At 48.3% G+C, this 21,332-nt stretch overlaps 1 protein-coding gene across 3 annotated transcripts; it reads left to right on the top strand.

The window, feature by feature from the left end:
* The first annotated feature begins 877 nt into the window (after positions 1-877).
* On the top strand, positions 878-18,517 carry GPRC5A (G protein-coupled receptor class C group 5 member A). Of its 3 annotated transcripts, XM_058743623.1 has the most exons (5): positions 878-1,119; positions 1,585-1,768; positions 13,943-14,871; positions 17,188-17,246; positions 17,541-18,517. In XM_058743623.1, exons 3-5 carry the CDS (start codon positions 13,950-13,952, stop codon positions 17,631-17,633), a joined length of 1,074 nt encoding a protein of 357 aa, XP_058599606.1. In that variant the 5' UTR covers positions 878-1,119; positions 1,585-1,768; positions 13,943-13,949; the 3' UTR covers positions 17,634-18,517. The 3 variants fall into 3 exon arrangements, with proteins under 3 accessions (XP_058599606.1, XP_058599605.1, XP_058599607.1); XM_058743622.1 differs by lacking the exon at positions 1,585-1,768 and having other exon boundaries at positions 879-1,119; XM_058743624.1 differs by lacking the exons at positions 878-1,119; positions 1,585-1,768 and adding an exon at positions 8,055-8,095.
* Positions 18,518-21,332: the final 2,815 nt, after the last annotated feature.

Here is a 21,332-nt window from a genome sequence, read left to right as displayed (position 1 = left end):
GCCTTGCCTGAGCCTTGACACTGAGGGGTAGCCACTCAAGGATTGTTTGACAAGTAAACAAAGACAAATTTCAGTAGGATTGGCTTGATAATGGAAGAGGAGTGGGCAGCGAGGGAGGCGGAACCGGACACCAAAGGCAAATTCCTTTATTTCATAATTTTATCTGGCGTCCCCATTCTCATCAACCTGCCTGGTCAAGGCTTTTAGAGAGGTAGTTAGGGAAGTACAGAGGTAGTGAGGTCTCCACCCCGGGACGGCACTAATGCTGCCCATCTGAGGACAGTTCGACAGGTGGAGTTTGCGGAGCTGACTCCGGACCCCGAGGAATCTTCCTTGGTTTCGACCTGGCTTTGGCTGGGGCGCCAGAGAGAGCGGTCACCTCCTTGCTCCGCCTGGCTGGGGGAGAGTGATAGGCTAAGCTAAGAGGAAAGGTGAGGAAATCGAACTTCTCCCGCACCACGGCAGGAAGGGCCACCTGGAGGTCAGCTCTTCCTATTTAACACACACGCGCGCGCACGCGCCGACCGTGGGACCCAGGAGCTAACCCAGGCGCCACGACCTGGCTGGCCCAGGCCCTTGTCGGAGAGGGGTGCCCGGCGGGGAGGGCGGGTGTGGCTCTCCCCGACCCCCGCCCCGGACGTGACAGCTTGCGGGACGATAACGAGAGGTCCCCTCTGGCCACTTTTCCCCCCGGGGCCTTGGGACCTGCCCGTGCGCGCGTCCCGCAGCAGTTTGGATGCGCCAGGCGGGGGCCCGGGGGGTGGTTCCTCCTGTCCAATCCCCCCCCCCTCCCCCCGCTTCAAGGGTGACTGTGCCGCTGACGTCAGGCGACTTTTGGTTCATACCCTGGCACGGGGACTTTATTTTCATAACAGCATGCAGTGCCGCGGAACTGGAATAGGCGTGTCCTCTCCCCCTGACCCTCTCCCGCCCCGTGTCCCTCTGCTCACCCCCTCGCTTGCTCCCTCCCTCCGGCGACGGCTGCCTTTATAACTGCTCAGCGCTGCGAGGGCGGGATAGCTGCCTGCGGGCTTCTCCAGCAGCTAGGGGCTCCTGTGCCGCCTCCGACGCGCGCGAAACAAGCAGCCCAAGTTCACGCGCCACGGCCAGGGCAGAAGGGTGAGTGAGGCGCGCGCGGCCCGGGGCGCCCTCTGCCTCCAGATTTAAATCCTTGGGGGAGTGCGGCGTTGGGAGGGGTGGGATACAAGAAAAGAGAACTCCTGGTAATGGACTACAGCTGGCTGTGAGAAAAAAAAAACAACCCAAGAATGGAATTTCTCTAGTTTGGTTAACTGAACTCAGAATTCCCGCCCTGAGGTTCTCAGGCTGAGAAAGAGGCGGAGAGCAAAAAAATTAGTCGGGATAATATTTGTGCTCAGACACGTTTACAAACTCCTAGCAGGTGGAATCCTGGCTGGGCACGTGAGCAGCTTGGGGATCACACTTAGGGAAGAGAAAAGGAGACCGATTTTTAGAGGATGGGATTGGGGGTGGAGGGAGGTAGGAGGAGGGACATAGTGACAGTTGCTACTTCACTCAGGTACTGAAAAGTTTTGATTTGTGTTCTCCTTTCACAACAAGCAGACCCTTGTGAATTTTGGGAAGCAGATCGTTGAAGCCACCCCTTCTCTTGATGAGAGTGTCAGGCTGTCAGTCCCACAGCTCTCCTTCCCTGGCTGTCCTTTGAGTTGCTCAGGAACCTTGGGGCTGATGGAAGTTGAATATCCAATAACAGCCCACTTTCTGGCAACAACTAGATAGGACCCAGGTATGGCCCCAAAGCTGTCCAAGATACTCCCTTAAACATCTACTGGGGGAAGGGTGTGTGTGTGTGTGTGGTGGTGGTGGTGGTGGGGGGGGGGGGTAACATAGGGCTAGTAATAGAGAAAGCCTGCTTAGGACCAAAGAATTGGAAGGCTTTTCTGTTCCTGGCTTCTTTCCAGGCTGATTTTCTCCTTAGAGGGTTTGTAAAGGCCACAACTGTTGAAGGGTTCAATTGAATGAGACACCAATGTGGGCTCATTCCTGAAGGGCAATACTTGAACCACTTCAGATACATTGGGCTGGGACCCATGGGAGGGGTGAGAATGGGGGTCAGATTTCCCCCCCTCCAGGTCTGTGTGCTATCACTAGGAGAGGGATGGGATGACAGAAAGGAACAGTCAGCAGTGGCGTTACCTGGGAAGCAGAAAGGCTCCTCTGAGGATATGGCCAGATGTGTGCTCAGAGGGCAGATAGGAATGAGCGTGACATTTCTGGGAAGTGCGCTCAGTCTTGAGTCAGAAGACTGATTTCTCATCCAGGCTCTGCGGGAACCTGCAGCTGTGAGGAGGCCAGGGCCTGGGCCTTGAGTTCCTCCTAAGGGGTCTAGGCAAGGCCCCCATCTCCTTCCCATGGCTGAGATTCTAGCCCCTCTGTATCTGCATGTGTCCCTTTGGGAATCTTCTTTGGAGTTTGCTTCTTAGTGTTCCACTACTTAGTGAAAATTGAAGATGAATTTTGACTGTGATTTCGTTCTTCTCATTTTGGAAGTTTGCCTTCAGGCCCAGTTCTGTTTAAAACCCAGACTGAGCTGAGGAAATGGACAGGAAATGATGTGCTGGTATATTAGGACCTTAAAAAACAATGAATTGAATAGTATTTTCATCTGAAGGATCTCAGATTTTCTGAGCAGTTTGGTGTATTTGTTTCTACTTTTATTTCTGTATTTATTGCTTTGTGGTCAGAATACATAATCTGTATGTTTCTTATTTTAGAATTTCAGATTTTTTTGTGGTTTAAAACATGCTGTTTTTGTAAATATTTCATAACCATTTCAACAGAAGCAGTCATATAGAAAGGGGTTGGTAAACTAGTTCCATGGCCAAACACAGCTCACTGCCTCTTTTTGCAAATAAAGTTTTATTGGAACACAGCTATACTCATTTTTCTATGCATTATGTAGGGCTGCTTTCAGCCCTGCAAACCCTAAACTACTTATTATTTGGATCTTTGCAGAAAACGTTTGCTGATCACAGATACAGACGATCGGAATTATATGATTAACAATGGAGATCTAATAAGAACATAGAGACTATTTCAATTAAAGTGTCCATAGAACATTTATAAAAAGTTATTGTATTATTACTCTTCTATTTCATCTGCCAAGGACTGATAAAGAATATGAAAGTCTCCTAGAAATATTAAAATCTCCTGTAACTATAGTATTTCTTTTAATTTCTCCTTGTATTTCCAGTAGCTTTTGTTTTATGTATTTTGGTGCTATGTTATTTAGTGCATAAAAGTTTATGATAGTTGTATCTTCAATGTGGAGTATCCTTAATGATTATAAAGTAAGCTTTTTGGTTCCTACAATGTCTTTTTGCCTTAACTAAACTTTGTGTGATATTAATACTTCAACTCTTACTTAATTTTCTAACCTTCAGCAAGCTATTTAATTTTGTACTTGATACATAATACCTGCTAAAGAAACACTGTTTCTTATTGCTTATTTTTGTGTTTATTTACATTTTGCCTTTGTTTTTTCTTTTTTCAAAATGAAAAAGTTACCATTTACATTTATTGTAATAATTGTTGCTTGCTATTGCCATATAATTTTTGGCCACATGGTCTGCTCTCTCAATCTTTTCCCACATTAGGTAGTCTATGTTGTATCTTTAGATCGAGTAGGGTGCTAAGTGAGTGGTCATGCCATTCTTAGGGCTTGGAAATACAGGCTTGTAAGGAAAGATGATAAGTTTAGCTTGGGACTTGTTGGATTGAACACGAATATGTTATTTTTATATATAAAATATTTAGAAGAAGGCATCTTTGAGAGCTGTGAGCTGGTATACCAGTATGGACTTTACTTTATCCACCTATTTTCTGGAAATTTTATTTCTTAAAATCCTGGGCCTAAAATATTTGGAAGTTTCACTCAAAATATTATTTTCTTTTAAAGATTTCTAGTATTTTATATTCCAGCAATTTATTTCACAGAAATCTAAAGTTCATATGCTTTGTTTAGAATGGAGGGAGATGGTATGGAATGTCTCCAGGGAACTACCCGAAAGTAAAGAAACTGGGATATACACTGTAGTTATGCTTGTTTAGATCTGCCTACGGTGGTAAGGTAACTTATTTTCTCTCAGTTACTACAAAAGGAACTCAATTCAGTGATGTTATTCAGAGGTTATTCATAAGCTGATGCCATAATCACTTTTATGTCATCAGAATTAGGATGACTACCCAGAACAGGGGATCCTGGAGATTTCCCTGTAGACACTTTCCACTTATAACTAATCCTTCATCATGGGCAGAGACATTCCCTTGAGACTCCACCCTTGTCTTAGAATTCAGCCTAGATAAAAAGATGAGGATAAGCATCAGCTTGTATTCATCTTCCAAAATTCTTCTTCCCCATTAACTCACACTTGCCAATAAATAACTTGCTTTGAGTAGATATTCAGTGGCCAGTCTTAGTCCAAAACATTTGCTCAGCAACCCCTGTGCAGAGCATGTAGTGAGGAGAATACCAACAAATAGAAAGTTTGCTGTTTCCTTTAAAAAGCTTGTTATCTGATAGTTGAGTCAGCATTGATATTAATGTGTTGTATAAAACATATATGTGGAAAAACTTGAGTACCAAGAAATACTTAATCGCGAAAACTATGACGAGAGTTTAGAATACATTTAGAATGAGATGGGACTAATAATTTTTAAAATTATTATTATTAAATTATTATTACCTCAAGATAGGGGTAAGTTTTGAGTTATATTTCAAAGCAATATGGTAAATGGATTGTGAAGAGGAGGGGAAGGGTCTTTCTGGTTGGGAGAACAATGCACGTGCTGAGGCAAAAAGCAGGACTTTGTCATAATCCCCTTCTGGATAGAAATACTCTTGGAAGATTGGTTTGCCTTGCATGGAGATGGGGCCGGGAGTTAGGAAGGGTTGGGAGGACCAGTTGGAGAAAAGCCATGAAGCTCTGGAACTGAATCTGTTATAACAGACAATAAGGTGCTAATATGTTAATTCAAAGATCCCTTCCCAAGCCTTCCCTTCTTTGTTCCCCTTACAGACCAATTTTTTTTTTTTTTTTTTTTTTTTTTTTTGAAGCTGCTCCTTGGCTTCTGGGAAACCAGTCCACTCAGGCTTATTATGATGATTGTTTTTTTACCGACCCCTGATCGTTAGAAAAAAAAATTTTTTTTTTAAATTTTAGAGAGAGAATGAGCAGGGGAGAGGGACAGAAGGAGAGAGAATCTTAAGCAGGCTCCATGCTCAGCACAGAGCCCCATGCAGGGCTCCATCCCACAACCCTGGGATTGTGACCTGAGTAGAAATCAACCGAGCGCTCGACCGACTGAACCACGCAGGCGCCCCAATCCCTGATCAAGTTTTAAACCATCTTTTGTCGACCGCTGCGTTGGGGAGATGGTGTTCCCCTGGTTCTGCCCTGGGCCCCCTACCCACCGTACTTGTTCCCAGTGTGATCTTGTTCTCCTCCCAAGGCTTCAGATACCTCCTCTAGGCCCACTCTGTACTTACAGCCCAAACCTCTCCGGAGCCTCAGACTTGCATGTCTAAGTGCAGAGGGGGTCAGCACAACCAGGTCCTGGAGCCTGGCTTCTAAGCGCCGTGAGATCTTGGGCAAGTTATTTTAATTTCTCTGTGCCTCAACTGCAGAAAGGGGACATAATAATAGGGTTGTTGTGAGAAGGCAGGAATGTGTGGCCCGGAGTAAACTCTCAGGAGGACTTTGTGTTGTCCTTTCTGGATGCCTCCAGTTGCACGTTCCATATTCTTCTTAGATTCCACACGACCACGCTTGGCATCGGTCCTCACCCGCCTGCATTTCTAGGCTCCACGCAGTTGCCTAAGCCAGAAATCTGGGAACTAACCTACCTTCCTAAAAATCTCCCACTCTTTGCTGCTTATCTTTCATGCTTCACCTCCCTGGTCTCTGTAGCATTAAAAAACAAAAAAGAAACCCGTTAGGTAGAATGGATCACTGTTTTCCATGTGCACTTAGCATTCTCTGCACAGCCCGTGACTCCTTTTTTGTATGTCACCGTGACTCTGTTGGGTGTCCCAGGGCAGTAGACCTACTTTTGGTCTGTGTGACTTAGCACAGTACCTAACACATTTATTTTTAGGCATTTATTTTTTTTTTTAAATGTTTAGTGTTTATTTTTACTTTTCAGAGAGAGAGAAAGGGAGAGGGCAAGCGAGCAGGGGAGGGGCAGAGAGAGAAGGAGACACAGAATCCGAAGCAGGCTCCAGGTTCTGAGCTGTCAGCACAGAGCCCGACGTGGGGCTCGAACTCGTGAACTGTAAGGTCATGACCTGAGACAAAGTGGGACTGAGCCACCCAGGCGCCCCACAGAGTGGGCATTTAAATGCGTGTTGATCAAGTGTAGTATTGCTCACTGTGGAGACTTCTCAGAGCCGGTTTAAGTGGAGAGGCAGGAGTTGGGGGGCAAAGCTTCAGAGTTCATCACCGTGATTTCGAGATGAAATGAAAAATTACATTATGATTAAGGCCACTCATAAAGGGATAGTCTTCTCAGCTCTGTGAAACTGGGCACAGTAACTTCTAAGAGTCTGTCTTCTCACGTATAAAATGGGTTGTAGGAATAGTAAATGAAGCAATAAATGTGAAAACATGTAAATGAGAGAATCCATACAAAAACATACACCCTCAGCAGGGTGCCTACCTCCGGGGAACTCAGGATGTGGCCGGAGTCATTATTTTTATTCATAATTGTATTGGGACTCTTGCGCTACATTGAATGAGGCAATTCAAGAAAAAGAGAGAAAATTAAAATGCTAGAAAATCACACGTTTTCCTGGCTCAGGTAGAGGGGACTCAGCTTCAACAAACACTAAAGTTATTTGGTATCATTCCCCAGGCACCGCTGAGAGGTAGGTATTGTCTTCTTCATTTTCAGATGAAAGAATGAGATATGTCTCATAAGGAGGAAGATAAGATTGGCTTTGGCTAGGCTCTGGGCCCCAGGTTATTCACGCTCAGATACGGTGGGGGTGGGGTGGAGGGGGGTGTGGCCCAGGCAACCAGCTTGGGCAACCTTCCAGGTCTGGGCATCAGGAGCTCTAGACCCCATTCTCGCCCCCCTGGGAAAAGAGGAGAGGAGTCTTGGGGAAGCTGGGGGACTCATCAATGCTGGCATTTGTTCTTGCATACCAGCTAGGGCCTTGGGTCTGGCAAGAGCGGGCCCGGGTCTAAGGTCAGTATTGCTCTGCTACCTGGTGGCCTCGTCCTACAGGTGAGCCTTTGCCTGGTGGCCCTCTCCTTGCTTGGCCTGCGCTCGGACCCTCAGTCACCTCCAGCCCTGTTTTGGGGTTTGGTTAGGAATTGGCAGGGCATGTCCTTTTAATGACAGGAGGTGGGGCGAGGAGAAGAATGAGGGGGAGGGAGAAAGAGATTTGGGAATTGTCTAAAAGGAGTTTTCTAGAGGGATGAACAGTGAAGCTGGAGGTGGGCTCACACCATCGAGTTCAGCACCCCACCCTCATTTTTCAGAGGAGGGGAGGGAGGTTCCTGGAGATAGTGTCCACACAGAAGGCAGCTGAAACCCCTTCTTTCTGAAAGGGCGGGGTGAAGACAGGGCTTGGTCTTGAGCCCAGGAAGTGACTTCCTGCCTCCCCCTTCCTCCCTTCTCTCCCTCCCTCCTTGCCTTTCTTCCTCCCCTATCACCTCTTCCTCTTACTGTCCTTTCTTTCTCCCTTTCCCCTCTCTTTTTTCTTTTTTTTTTTTTTTTTTTTAATTTTTTTTTTCAACGTTTTTTTTAATTTATTTTTGGGACAGAGAGAGACAGAGTATGAACGGGGAAGGGGCAGAGAGAGAGGGAGACACAGAATCGGAAACAGGCTCCAGGCTCTGAGCCATCAGCCCAGAGCCTGACGCGGGGCTCGAACTCATGGACCGCGAGATCGTGACCTGGCTGAAGTCGGACGCTTAACCGACTGCGCCACCCAGGCGCCCCCTCTTTTTTCTTTTTAACGTTTCTTTTTTTTTTTTTTTTTTCTTTCATGCCCTGACTCATTCCAGAAGGGTTTAGGACAGCGCCAGGCGACTTCAAGGTCTGTGTGGTAGGTGTTGTTGGATTATTGGACCGTGAGTTGTTAGCTTAGTTAGCAGCTGTAATAAGTGAAGGGGGTCTCACCCTTATGACTCAAGGCCCTTTCCTGTGTCCCAGGTCAGAGGCTACATACTTTAAAACTGTACCATGTTCCTGCCAAGTACAGGGTTTAGTCATCAGGGAGTTGGGTGGGAATGTGGACTGGATTCTAGTAAATCTCTCTCTGCTTCCTGGGAAATCTCAGGACTCATACTTTCCTGGGAGACACCTGGCGTCATTCAGATAGGAGCATGGTTCCAGACATGGCCCAGAGCCCCTAGCCTCGGACCCGAAGTGTGTTTTAGACAGCCCACATGAGGAGGACAGGAGGAAGGGAGGTTGGGACTCGGGACAGTGAACGGGGAGCTAGCAAGGAAACCAGGTACGACCCACCCCACCCATGCTGTCCCCTGAGCATCCCCTCCTCTCCCAGCAGACTCCACTTCTTTTTTTTGTTTTATTTATTTATTTATTTATTTATTTATTTATTTATTTATTTTTGGGACAGAGAGAGACAGAGCATGAACGGGGGAGGGGCAGAGAGAGAGGGAGACCCAGAATTGGAAACAGGCTCCAGGCTCCGAGCCATCAGCCCAGAGCCTGACGCGGGGCTCGAACTCACAGACTGTGAGATCGTGACCTGGCTGAAGTCGGACGCTTAACCGACTGCGCCACCCAGGCGCCCCTAGACTCCACTTCTATCCCTGAACACACTTGTCCATCCTGCTTAGGCATTTACCATCTATCAGGTTAGAGACTGGGGAGAAACACTTAACAACTCAGTCCCTGCCATCAAAGAGCCTTTCAGTCTGGAAGAAGACACAGACTTTTCAATAGGTATTGCAGGGCTGTGTGAACAGGGCTATGGTAGGAAGCGCAAGAGGCAGGCAGGGCTGAGGACGCAGAGCCTTACACTTTTGTGCAGGATTATGGCTCTTCCCCCCTGAGAACCCTGGATTTCTCAGGCCATTTCCCAGCTCTGAGGTGGATCTTAAATTGGCTTTTGGTGTCTCTGCCTTAGGCTCACCGACGGGAGCCCTCTGCGCTGCCTCCTGCCCTTCTTTCTCCTCTTCCACGGCCTTCTCTCCTGCCCTGCCTGCTGCAGTGGAGCGCATGTGGCCAGTGTGCAGGAATCTGAGGGTATTATGCGTAACTTGAACAGCTGGAGCAGCTCACAAGGGCAGGCCGCGTGCCTCGGTGGATTTCATCCGTGCTCAAAGCCTAGCGCATTGCCCGAGTGTTAATGGAGTCACCCCCCCTCACCCTCGCCAATGGCAGGGCCCCTGGCTTTAAAGTCCTTACCAGACATAGGGCTCTACGGGTGTAATGTTGGAGTTAGAATTCTGGTTTGGATTCAGAATTGGATTCAGTTGACCCTGCCTTGTCCTAGCGGTGTGACTTTGGTGAGCCAGCTGACTTGTGTCTCAGTGGCTGCAGTTGGAGGACAGGGATAATGAGGGTATGAGCTATAGCAGAAGGTGGTTGTGAGGGTTCAACGGGTAGAGCGCAGAAGGGCATGCCTCACCCCTGCTGAGAATGAGTTAGTGGTGAGACGTCCTCTCCCTGTTCAGAGCTGTCCAAGAGTAAATGGCTCCTTGCAGCCCCCATTCGGACTTTGTAGGAGGTAGTCTTTTCCTGATGGGACCCCAAATCTCTCTGCCCTTGACTTTGGTTACAAGCGATGGCCAAATAACCCGTGGTCTCATTCCATGTTCTCTTTCTTGCTCCTGCCCTGAGGTTCCTCTCTAGCTCCTGGCAGTTTGTTTTCCCAAATGCTCATTGCTTCCCTTTCCCCCTCAAACCTTGCTTTCTAGAAGTCCTTCGTAGCTTCTCAGAACCCCGTCCTTTCCCCCAGCCACCTTCCTGGTGTCTTTTCCTCATCTGGGCCACTCCCTGGGTGACACAGGGCCTTCCCCATACAGAGCTGCTTGTTAATGAGTCCAGTGAGTTTTATTTTCCTCTGACCAAATTCAAAGTACTTAGGACACTTTAGACCCATTGCGCAATGCCTGTCGTGCAGGGGAAGAGGTGGAGGAGGGCTAACGGAGGTGAAGTAAGGATAATTCCAAAAAATTTAGTCACTCAGATAAACACGTATTTACTAAGAAAAGTTTTAAAAGGACAGTTGTGAGAGAATTGGGAAATATGAACCCTAACTGGATATTTGATATTAAAGGGTTATTGTTAATTTTTAAAGGGTGGTTAAGTTAAAAAGGAGTTTTATCTTTTAGAGATACGTGAAGTGTTTAAGTATGAAAGGATATGATGTCCGCGGTTTGCTTAAAAACAATCTAGTGAGGGATGCCTGGCTGGCTCAACTCAGTAGAGCATGGGACTCTTGTTCTCAGGGTTGGGGGTTTGGGCCCCACGTTGGATGTAGAGTCTACCTTAAAATAAATGGATAAATAAATTTTTTAAAAATCTAGTGAGGGGTACCTGGGTGGCTCAGTTGGTTAAATGTCTGACTCTTGATTTTGGCTCAGGTCATGATCTCATGGTTCAGGTGTTCACACCCCGCACTGGGCTCTGAGCTCATAGCAAAGAGCCTGCTTCGGGTTCTCTCTCTGCCCCTCTGTCTGCCCCTCTCTCAAAACAAATAAATAAACTTAAGAAAAAAATCTAGTGACTGGGTGGGGATGTGGATGAAGCAAAATTGGCCATATGTTGGTAATTTGTGAAACCAAGGGATGAGTCCAAGGGGTCTCCACCATATTATTCTTTTTTTGTGAGTATGCTTGAAAATTTCAGCATCTCTTTAAAAATAGTGTTTTAAAGGCACTTCAGGGACTGTTTCTCCGTCTCCTGTGCATGATTGGGGATGGGAGGTGGAGGCGAAGTTGAGGGACATAGGGTTTCTCCCCTCTCCACACCCATGGCCCATTGCTCTTGTTGGACTCTGTTCTGTGGATGCCAGGAGGCCCCCACACAGCATCCCCCACCCGGAAAGCTGCCACCACAAGGGAGGGGCCCGGAGCTCTAAGCTGGGGGCGGGAGGTTTCTGCCTCACTGTTCCTCTGTCCAGCACCACAGGTGCCCTTCAGGCAAACACCTCGTCAGTCTCTGACAAGATTTAGTCATCAGGCCCAAAGTCCTTCATAGTTTTCCGTGATTATGATGACTACCGTCAGGGGACGACACTACCTTGAAGAGTGGGGAAGGGACAGTTGCGGGGCAGGGCTGGGAGGGTGAGATACCTTTCTTGCTGGATGCAGCCTTCTGACTGATCTGAGAGGAGAGGAGAGGTGAGTGAGGATGAAATGCTCATGGCCTCGGTCCCTTCCCTTTTGTGCACCGTGTTTGAACTCAACGGGGGTTCTTTCTCTTCCATATTCATGGTGTGGACCAGTAAGCGGGGTCTGCACCTCCTTTCTCCCTGGCTCCATGGAGTGGACATTGGTATGCAAGGCAGATCAGACTTCGGGTCCTTGTGTTTCAGGAGTTGCCTATATCTAAGCTCAGTGGCCTTCCTTCTTCCTCCCCTTTCGTATTTTGCACTTCCCTGAAGACCCATCCTTTGCTCTGTGCTCTGCACGGTAGGGGCGACTGTGGTATAATTTCCATGGGGTAGAGTGCAGTGACACTCAACCTATTGAGCCACCCAGGTGCCCCCAGATTTTGTATCTTTAAGGGAAGCAGATGTTGGAATTCTGTCTACACTGAGGAAGCTGCTCATTTGCCCTGGACAATCAGTGAACAGTGGCCTGTTCTATATCTCACTGTGCTGTTCTCTGACTTGTGGTTTGATCATGAGGACATAAAATGGAAGAAGGGAGGGTGTTGTTTTTCCATTGGGTTGATCACATAATCCCATAGAGCCATGAAGGGCCAGAGAAGTCTTGTCTATAAGCGTGTATGGGCATGTGGTGAAGAAATTCTGAGCTGTTTTTTCTGCTACAAGGAAAGAAGCAGGATCCGGCAGATGTTTTGTACCTTTTCCTGCTTCCCAATGCCAGTGGCCTCCCTTCTTTCAATTCCTTTCTTCACAGGCTCTCCCTACTTGGCATTAGCAGAAGCCGAGATCTTTCACAGGTGATTTTCTGTGTGTGTGTGTGGGGGGGGGGGGGGCGGTTCTCAGTGAGCCTTCCCTTCCCCTACCTCTGTCCTCTGCTCCCTGTCCCGACCATATTTCTCTTCTAGTCAGTTCAGGACTCTTCATTGTTGAGTGAGAAATCCTATCAGGAAAAGAAAAACTAAAGCCCCACCCCCCCACAAAAAAATCATGCACAAATAGCATACAACAAACCAAAAGTAATCGTGTCCTAGAAACTAATAAACAGCCAGATAATTCAGAAAAAATTTTGTTGACAAACTTGAAAGCCTTAGCACTTTTGAATTTCAGCATCTTACTTGACATTGACTTTGGGGTTTGAGAACCATACATTTTTGGGAAATGTACAAACTCCTTCTCTCTTCCTATGTCTCAATTTATCTTCCCACTGTGCCCTGAATTCTTAGGAATTAGATTTCATGGGGTTCGGGAAATCAGCTGGGTCTGAAATTGACATGAAGGTTGTGGGAGCAGAGAAGGAAGCGGACCTGGGAGGTCAAGGAGAGATATGTAGGAAGTCATCTGCTATATAGCCAGTCAACTCTGATTGTCTTTGAGTGGGTGAGCAGATTACCTGCTTTGTGGATCATCTATCCCCTGGGAGCTCCTAGCCTGTATGGGGCTGAACCAAGTGGAGTCAAGACCAGAAACAGAACTGGCTTATGGGGCATCTGATAAGGGAGAAAAAGGGGAGGAGGTAAGAGAGAGAGAGACAGAGAGAATGACAGTATCTCAGTTTGCATTTAAGGCCAACTAGAACTCACTTGAGTGGTGGCACCTGCAATAGTTGAGAGCATAGATCCTAGAATTTGACCTACATTCAAATGCTGCTTCTGCTATTTCCTCGTATATGATGTTGGGCAAGTAACTTGACCTGTCTCTGCCTCAGTTTTTTCATCTGTGATACAGGGCTATTTTTTTTTTTTTTTTTTACCTCCTAGAGCTGCTTTGAAATTAAACTAGTATATACGAAACGTGATTAGAAGAGTTTCTGATCCATAGTAAAAATGAGCATTAGCTATTCGTAATATGTTTCATTGGATTATCCACCGTTGTTTTTGTGTCCTTCAGGGTGTCCCTCCTTACAGATAGTTAATAAAGAACTCTTTCTGACATAGAAGACTCTTTCCATCGCTTTTTGGAATGAGTAGACCCATCCTTCTCTGTGGGAGCAGAGAAGGAAGCGGACCTGGGAGGTCAAGGAGAGGTCAAGGAGGGGAAAAACCCTTGTAATATGTGACAGCAAAGCTGAAGTCGAGGATCCCATGGTGGTGAAGGGAATGTTTGGCCTTCTGTAGAGAGATTTACAGGAAAGAATGGGATGCTTACAAATGTCCGAAACAGAGGCAAAGGTGGAGAAAACCTTGAGACTGGCAAATTATGATTAAAGCTTTAAGCTTAGAGATTTTCATGTTCAATAATTCCTGAGAAAATACTAGCCAAAAGTATCAGGATCCCTGGCAAGGTATTTGTGACATATTTTTTTGAAATGAGACCCTGAAATTCCTCAGCAGAGCACTGAGTCGTCTGGCATCAGGGTACATATTAATATGGTTTAATTGTGGAGAGATTTGTCTTTTCCCTCCATCAGTCTGTAGAACTTGCCATGAGAGGTGGAGAAAAGTTAGTAGCTCCATCTAACGTAGCGAGTTCAGAGACAAAACCCCGGCCAAACATGTAAAAGTTTTCCCTAATCTTTTGGGTCCCCTATGCCTGTCTGAGTTTGTTAGGAGACTCACCGCCCCTCCCCCCAACTTTGCGTTTATGCAGGACCAGAATGGCCACGACATCCCCTAGTGGTTGCCGCTCAAGCCTGGACGCTAAGTACCACAGACTTTGTGATACCACTCAAATCTGGGGCATTGTCCTAGAAGCGGTGGCCGCAGTGGGGGCTGCGACCTCGGTGGCCTTCATGCTCGGTCTCCTGATCCTCATCTGCAAGGTGCAGGACTCCAACAGGCGAAAAGTGCTCCCGACCCAGTTTCTCTTCCTGCTGGGTGTGCTGGGCATCTTCGGCCTCACCTTCGCTTTCATCATCCAACTCGATGGCAGTACAGGGCCCACCCGCTTCTTCCTCTTCGGCGTCCTCTTCTCCCTCTGCTTCTCCTGCCTGCTGGCTCATGCTTTCAACCTGACGAAGCTGGTGCGTGGGAGGAAGCCCCTGTCCTTGCTGGTGATGCTGGGCCTGGCCGTGGGCTTCAGCCTGGTGCAGGACGTCATCGCTATCGAGTACATCGTCCTCACCATGAACAGGACCAATGTCGCCATCTTCTCTGAGCTTTCTGCCTCTCGGCGCAATGAAGACTTTGTCCTGTTGCTCACCTATGTCCTTTTCTTGATGGCGTTGACCTTCCTCACGTCCTGCTCCATCTTCTGTGGATCCTTCACTGGCTGGAAGAGACACGGGGTCCACGTCTTCCTCACCATGGTTCTCTCCATTGCCATCTGGGTGACGTGGATCACCCTGCTCCTGATTTCTGCCCTTGGCCCCGAGTGGGATGAGACCACCCTCAGCTCAGCCCTGGTTGCCAATGGCTGGGTTTTCCTGTTGGCTTACATTGCGCCCGAGTTTCAGCTGCTCACGAAGCAACGGAACCCCATGGATTACCCTGTTGAGGATGCGTTTTGTAAACCTCAGCTCATGAAGCAGAGCTATGGTGTGGAGAACAGAGCCTACTCTCAAGAGGAAATCACTCAAGGTACAGAGCACGGCGGGGTGAGAATTCCTTGTAGGAAGATGGGAGAGAATCATAGGATATTGGTTGTTGTTTTGTTTTGTTTTTACATTTTTATTTATTTTTGAGAGACAGAGAGAGACAGAGCACAAGTGGGGGACGGGAAGAGAGAGAATGAGACACAGAATCCGAAGCAGGCTCCAGGCTCTGAGCTGTCAGCACAGAGCCCGATGCGGTGCTCGAACTCACAAACTGTATGATCGTGACCTGAGCTGAAGTCGGACGCTTAACCGCTTAACCTGAGCCACCCAGGCGCCCCAGAATCATAGGATATTGTAACTGTAAGGAACATTCACGATTATCCAGGTCATACCCCTGACAGAACAGACAGGGTCCCCAAGGCTCATCCAGCTGGTTAGAGTTCTAGTAGAACTAGAAGCTGGCCTCTGGAGTCTTTATCTAGTACTTTCTACACAATACCCTGTGGGTTTCTCTGAGTCAAAATAAGTTGGGGCAAAGGAATGACTAGAAACATCCCTAGAGACCTGTAGGCGAGATTGTGTTCTTTATGAAAGATAGCTGGGTGTTCCTTCCAGAAACGTGAAGCCTTTATAGATTTGAATGCAGAAAGCCAAGCCATGATTCCTTGCGGTAGGCACAGAGCACAGAGGAGGGAGAAAGCCCTTTTACCACAAACCCGAAGAAATCTCCATAAAGTTACTGAGGGTTCTGATTTATCCTGCACAGCCACATCTTACTGCGTGTCTCTGGGCCCACGGGAGGGAAGAGATTGTATCTGACATAAAAGAATCCAATGATTTTGCTCTTGCCTGAAGTCACGAGTAACCAGGTGTTCTGTTGTTCTCTCAACAAAAAGAGGCTACACCGACAGCTAGAGACTGCCCTTGCTCTTAGGGACCTATCCGTTGGTCTGTGAGGTGTCCCCTGCTCTCTGGACCTAATCAAGGGTCCCTGAGGTTTACACCGACCTCAGGGTCGGGGGGGGGGGGATGAGTTCGGGAGAGGAGTGAGGGACCTCCAAGGCTAGGTTCTTAGGTTCAGCTGACAGTTTCCTCTGCTCTTGAAGCCCGAGGTGCACAGCTTCCTGGTGCTTCTCACGGGAGCTGTGATTCCTCTCCGGGGCACTTGGAAGGCCAAAGGGAAACAGGGGCGGCTGGAGGGGATGTCTTAGCACCCATCCACTCCTGTCCATTCTCACGGCTTCACTCTGTCACCGTGCTCCTGGACTCCCTGTTATCATTCCTTAGCTGCGATTCCTCCCTTTCATCCTTCCTTCCATCCATTTTGTAGGCCACCCGTCCCCTTCCTCTCCCCTAAAATACTTCTCTGGCTACTACATGTTCCTGCTCGCAGACGTTGCTGGCTGTCTAAGATCCACCATGTTGACTTAGGGAGGCTTTTCCCAGCGAGAACCCAACAACCACGGAAGCTGTGCTCTCCGTCCAAACAAACCAAGTCACTCAGTGCCTTTCCCTGCCTGTGTGTCCAGGCTCCAGGCATGCCTTTGTGCCCTGTTCTTGCCCTTTTCCAGAGCACACATTGCCCAGTCTCCTTATTCACTCCTCCCACATGCTGTAGAACTTTGAAATGCTCTTATCAGAGTCTGTCTCATTTCATAGCTATTTGTGTAGCTGTCGTATATCCCTTGCTCTCCAGTGTCAGCCTCAGGCCAGGAATCCGTCTGATTAATCCTTATATTCTCCACAGTAACACAGAGAAAGTATTTGAGGTGTTCACGGAGTAAACTGAATAGGTACACTTGGTGGGAAATCTCAGTACACTGGAACAGGTAAATGGATTGCTTTAAATTGTATTCACGACAATTGTATGCGTTTACTCTTCTGTTCCAGAGTTTAAATCCCTCTAGTGTTCCCCAAATACCGAGAAAACAATTGCTCATAAGTTCTGCCCCCTCCCAAAGAAAGTAATAAATTTTTTTTTTTCTTGCCTTGCTGGTGGTTAAGGAAGCGGGTAAATCCGTAGTGAGCTTCACTGTAGGTAACTGACAGCGCTTGGACAGCTCTGTCTGAAAGGACTGGTTTCAAGGGTACTTTTCAAGTGGTCCTGGATTGAGGTGCGCCACCAGTGAAAGTTTTGGGAAAGGTGCTTCCCTAGTGACCCTATGTTGGTGGTTATTCATTTATTCAACCAATATTGTGTTTGGCCCTGGGCTTGGGACAATCTCTCCCCACATGAAACTCGCCGTCTGCTGGGAAGATAGACGCTTGGATAAATGACTGAATTGGGGTAGGCACAGGCAGAAGCATGATGTGGTGGGGGGACCCTAACACTGTAATCCCCCCTCTCCCTCTCTTTCAGGCCTTGAAGAGCTAGGTGACACGCTCTATGCTCCCTACGCCACCCATTTTCAGCTGCAGGTAAATGGTTTCTTTCTCCTGTTACACCAGCAGCGTCAGCCCCCCCTGGAATGTCTGTCCTTTGGGAACACGGGCTGTAGCCACTCTCATGGCTCCTGGAAGGCCACCTTGAAAGGGTGCGGTGTCTTCCTTTCCCGTGATCTGCCTCAGGGGTTAGCACAGGACCCTGGAATGCAGGGCTTCAGGGGGAGGGTTGGGAGAAGGGGAGAGAGTTAGATTCCCGTCCAGATTGGAGCTCTGTGGAAATATCCGGGAATTGGAGTGGGTTTAACGATATGGTTGCTGCCTTTTCAGAATCGGACCTCCCAAAAGGACTTCTCCATTCCGCGGGCCCAGACTCGGACCAGCCCTTACAATGACTATGAAGGAAGGAAAGGCGGCAGTTAGCTATTCTGAAGAGTGGGGCGAACACAGCAAGTCAGCCAACCAGGGGGGGGGGTTCAAAGGGATGTGGGCTACACCCGGAGTCGCCTAAGGAAACCGTACAGAACCTTTTGGGACGAGCTTTCCTTCCCTTCTGGAGTTGCTGGGGGGCTAACAGGACGGCAGGTCACAGCACTCTAGGGTTTTTCCTTCGTCCCATACTTAGGATCCATCTTTTCAGCGGGAGGGAGTCTCAGGCAAACTCAGGGTGTGCCCCTCACTGTGCCCAGTCATTTCACAGGCGATGAGAGCTCTGCTCATCTGACCGCTTACTGGCGCAGTTAGCTGCGGGTACCAGCCTTTCTAACTCAAGACGGGTTTTGTGAGGACCGCTTGGCCCGGAGCAGAATGGCAAATCTGGGCAAAAACAGCCAAGGCCTGTCCCTGCTGAAATCTACACTGGAGACCAACTCACTGGCACCCTCCCTTCTCGCCTGGGTAGGAGAGGCTCAAGGTCACCCTAAACGTTCTCATCTCTGGTGCTACCACAGGACCCCTGTGGGTCCGCAGCACCAATTCACAGGTCACCATTCCCAAATATGCTGTCCATCCCCAGACTGAAGCTCCCCTGTACGCTTCACCAGAAGTCCCTCTTCTGTAGCTCGCCAGTGGGGAGAAGCCCGATTTCTCTTCGGCAGGAGAATCTGTGCACTGTTCTTGCTATAGACTCCTGGCACTGATCCTTCTCTCAGCCCCTTGCTCCTCAGCTTCTGTAAATAGCTCTGCATTGTGTTCACCACCTATGTCCCGCAAGTGGACATTGTCCTCCAAAGGAGAGTGTTCTGTGTGTAATAAGTTATTCACTGTTCCTCACTTGGAGACGCAATAAAGATACGGTGGCAACTCTTTGACTGTGAGAGCTGCGGTGGGACCTGAAGGAGAGACGGCAGGCTCTTGTCTTCTTCACGTGGAGCTCAAGACACGGAGCCGAAGTTCAAGTTTCAGTTCCGTTGGGTGAGAGGCAAGGGTGAGAGGGGGAGCCAAGAACGGCCACGGACTCTGAGGTTTTGTTCCAGGAAGGCAGAGGAATGGCAACCCTGGGATGGGCTTTGGTGGCCCCAGTAGGACCGGGAGGAGTCCTCAAGGCCAGCTTCCCGATCCACAGGAGGTTTAATTGTAGGAGGGGATGAATTCAGATCCCTGTTTGACACAATCGGTTCATAATATCCCTTGGAAAATGCATAGTGACTAACAGTTGTTATTTAGTTACCCCGAGAAGCAGCCCTGTGGGGTGGGGCAATAGGAAACACTCTTTGGTGAAGGAAAAAGAATAAAGCCCCATATGCAGAAACGGAATGACATTTAGAAATTCGTAGCTGAGTTTGGGAGTTATCTCCTAAGAGCCTGATGCTCTGTTTTTCATCAGAAGGAAAAACCCTGTTGGGAAGAGGTGAGGTGAGGCTGGAGAATTAATGACACTCTGAATTAAGGATGTTTACGTTCCACAAAGATTTGGTGGTTTCCCACATGGCTTTGTCCCAGCATCAGCCTAGTTTGTATTGAAAAGGGGGAATTACAAATAATGAGATGGATCCTTCTAGACCATTCTAATCTTTCTTAAGAGGTTAATCTTTTCTCAGTGAGGTTGTTGTCAGGTGAAGACAATATAATTTCGCGTGTATTATCTACCACGGTGTAGGTACTCAAGAAATACATATTTCCTTCCCTCTTTTCTTTACTCCTCTGGTCGTTAGCCCATCAACCAAGCGAAGGGGGCTGAGTGAAAGGCAAAGCCACAGAATATCCTGGATCTGCTTTCTTGTTAGGGGCAAGGATCTGCCGGGCTTTTGTAATCCCATGATGGCAGTCCTCATGTCAGCTTCTTCAAAAACGGGAGAAAACATGGAAATGGCGCCCATTGCTGTCTTCTCTCCCAAGAAATACAGAGTTTGGACAAGTAGACCATCACCTCGCCGAATCCTTGTTTCCTGTTGGCAGGTAGATAACTGCTCCCCGTTCGAACAGATCTTGTCAAACCCTGTCCGTGGCTGCTACCCTGTCTTCAGGTCTTACGTGTTCGGGCCATAATTAAACTCTTCTGTTAAAATAGGGACAACACAGGAACTGGAGGTTTGGGCACCTGACAATTACTACGATATCGGACAAGAGGGTTTCAAAGACTTCCTGTAGGTTTCCATCTTCACTGGGCTGAAATAGAAGGTGCAAATTTAGCCCAGCTTGGGCCTCGAGTGATGCCAGTTGATTGATGGCTGGGAACCAAAATGGCATCTCCTTTGAACTAAATGGGTGATAATGAAGTGAAACTCAGCAACCTTCCTCTCATCTTTCACTGTCAGAGTCTCCTCTCTGCCTCTGGCGTCACGCGGAGGCTCTTCTGCCGCTGCCATACCCCATGCTTCCACTTGATGGCGGTAAAACCTCAGAGATCAGCCTCAGGGAGGGCCCGGTGCAGAGGCAGAACCAGAGACATTCAGTGGGCTTGAGGCAAATGGGTCCCATTTTAAAAGGCTTGTATGTATGAGCTGTTCGTGTCCTCCCTCCCACCATCATTAAAGGACCCATGTCCCCTGCCAGACGTTCATTGCCCGGTGTGTTAGTTTTGTGAAACTCTCCAAGGTATTCTAGCAGCCCATTTGCATGCAATCTGGCATCTTTACGGATAACGGTGTCAGATGCTGTTGTTATTAATGTCGACGAATATTTATGTGGTGAGAACATTGACTTTTTGTCCGGGAAAGCGTGCCAAAACAAAGAGTACAGCCTGGCCCTGGAAAGGCAGCAGTAAAGCCCATCCCTCCCGGTCCCCTGCCCCCATGCATTCTGGGTTTCCTTCCTTCATTTCTAGCCTTGTCATTATTGCTGAGAGCCGAACTGTGCCCAGCTGATCTTTTCCTTCCTGGCCCACTTCCTTCTGTTGCTATCGGGGTTTGCAGGTTTGCTGCTGTTCCAGCCCCGATCTGAAGCATGGAAGTATTTTGGAATTGGAGCGTCAGAAAAATCTTTCTCAAGTGTGGACTGCTGAAACCTGGGGTCTGGGAAATCGGCCTCCGGGTTGTAGATTGTTGGCTTTGCACATGGGATGGTCCAGCCTGTGGTCGTCTTCTAGAATCTCTTCCATCCAGGGCAGACAATGCTTTGTCCACCCCCCGCCCCCAGCCGTGGCTTCAGGACGTTCAGGTATGCAGATGGGTCTGTGTGGCAGGGTATCAGTGCCTGACCCTCACTTTTGCCACCTCCAGATTGCTAGAACTCTCTGAACCCTTCAGAATGGAACACTCCAGTGCCTACAATGTTGGCGTTTGAGGTCACAGACCTTCTTCAGTTGGGCCCCCCGGCCTTCATTTTACAGAGGAGAGAACTCAGGCCTAGTGGACTCAATACGACTGGGGCCAGATTTCAGGTTCTGTGTTTTGTCTACTGGCAACACTTGCATGGCCAGTTTTAGACCCTCTCCCCCCCCCTCCCCCGCCCCTGCCCCAAAGTGGGTGTTTGAGTAAAGAATCCAATAAAACGGCCATGGTCACTCTGTATTTTAAGCTTCCTTCTCATTTTACTTTGCCTCCCGAATTGCCTTTTCTTCCCCTGACTTCCTGTCTAGTGTCTCCTCTCCCTTCCGCATGCAAGCTGTGGAGAGAAGGAGGGGGTGACGATAGGCATATTGTGGTTAACCCCAGGTCACTCCCCGACAAGCCCCAAGCCAAG

This window comes from Neofelis nebulosa, chromosome 8, assembly GCF_028018385.1.
Source record: "Neofelis nebulosa isolate mNeoNeb1 chromosome 8, mNeoNeb1.pri, whole genome shotgun sequence".
NCBI lineage: Eukaryota > Metazoa > Chordata > Mammalia > Carnivora > Felidae > Neofelis > Neofelis nebulosa.
Note: the sequence above shows the minus strand (reverse complement) of the source record. Positions and strands in the feature narration are given on the sequence as shown.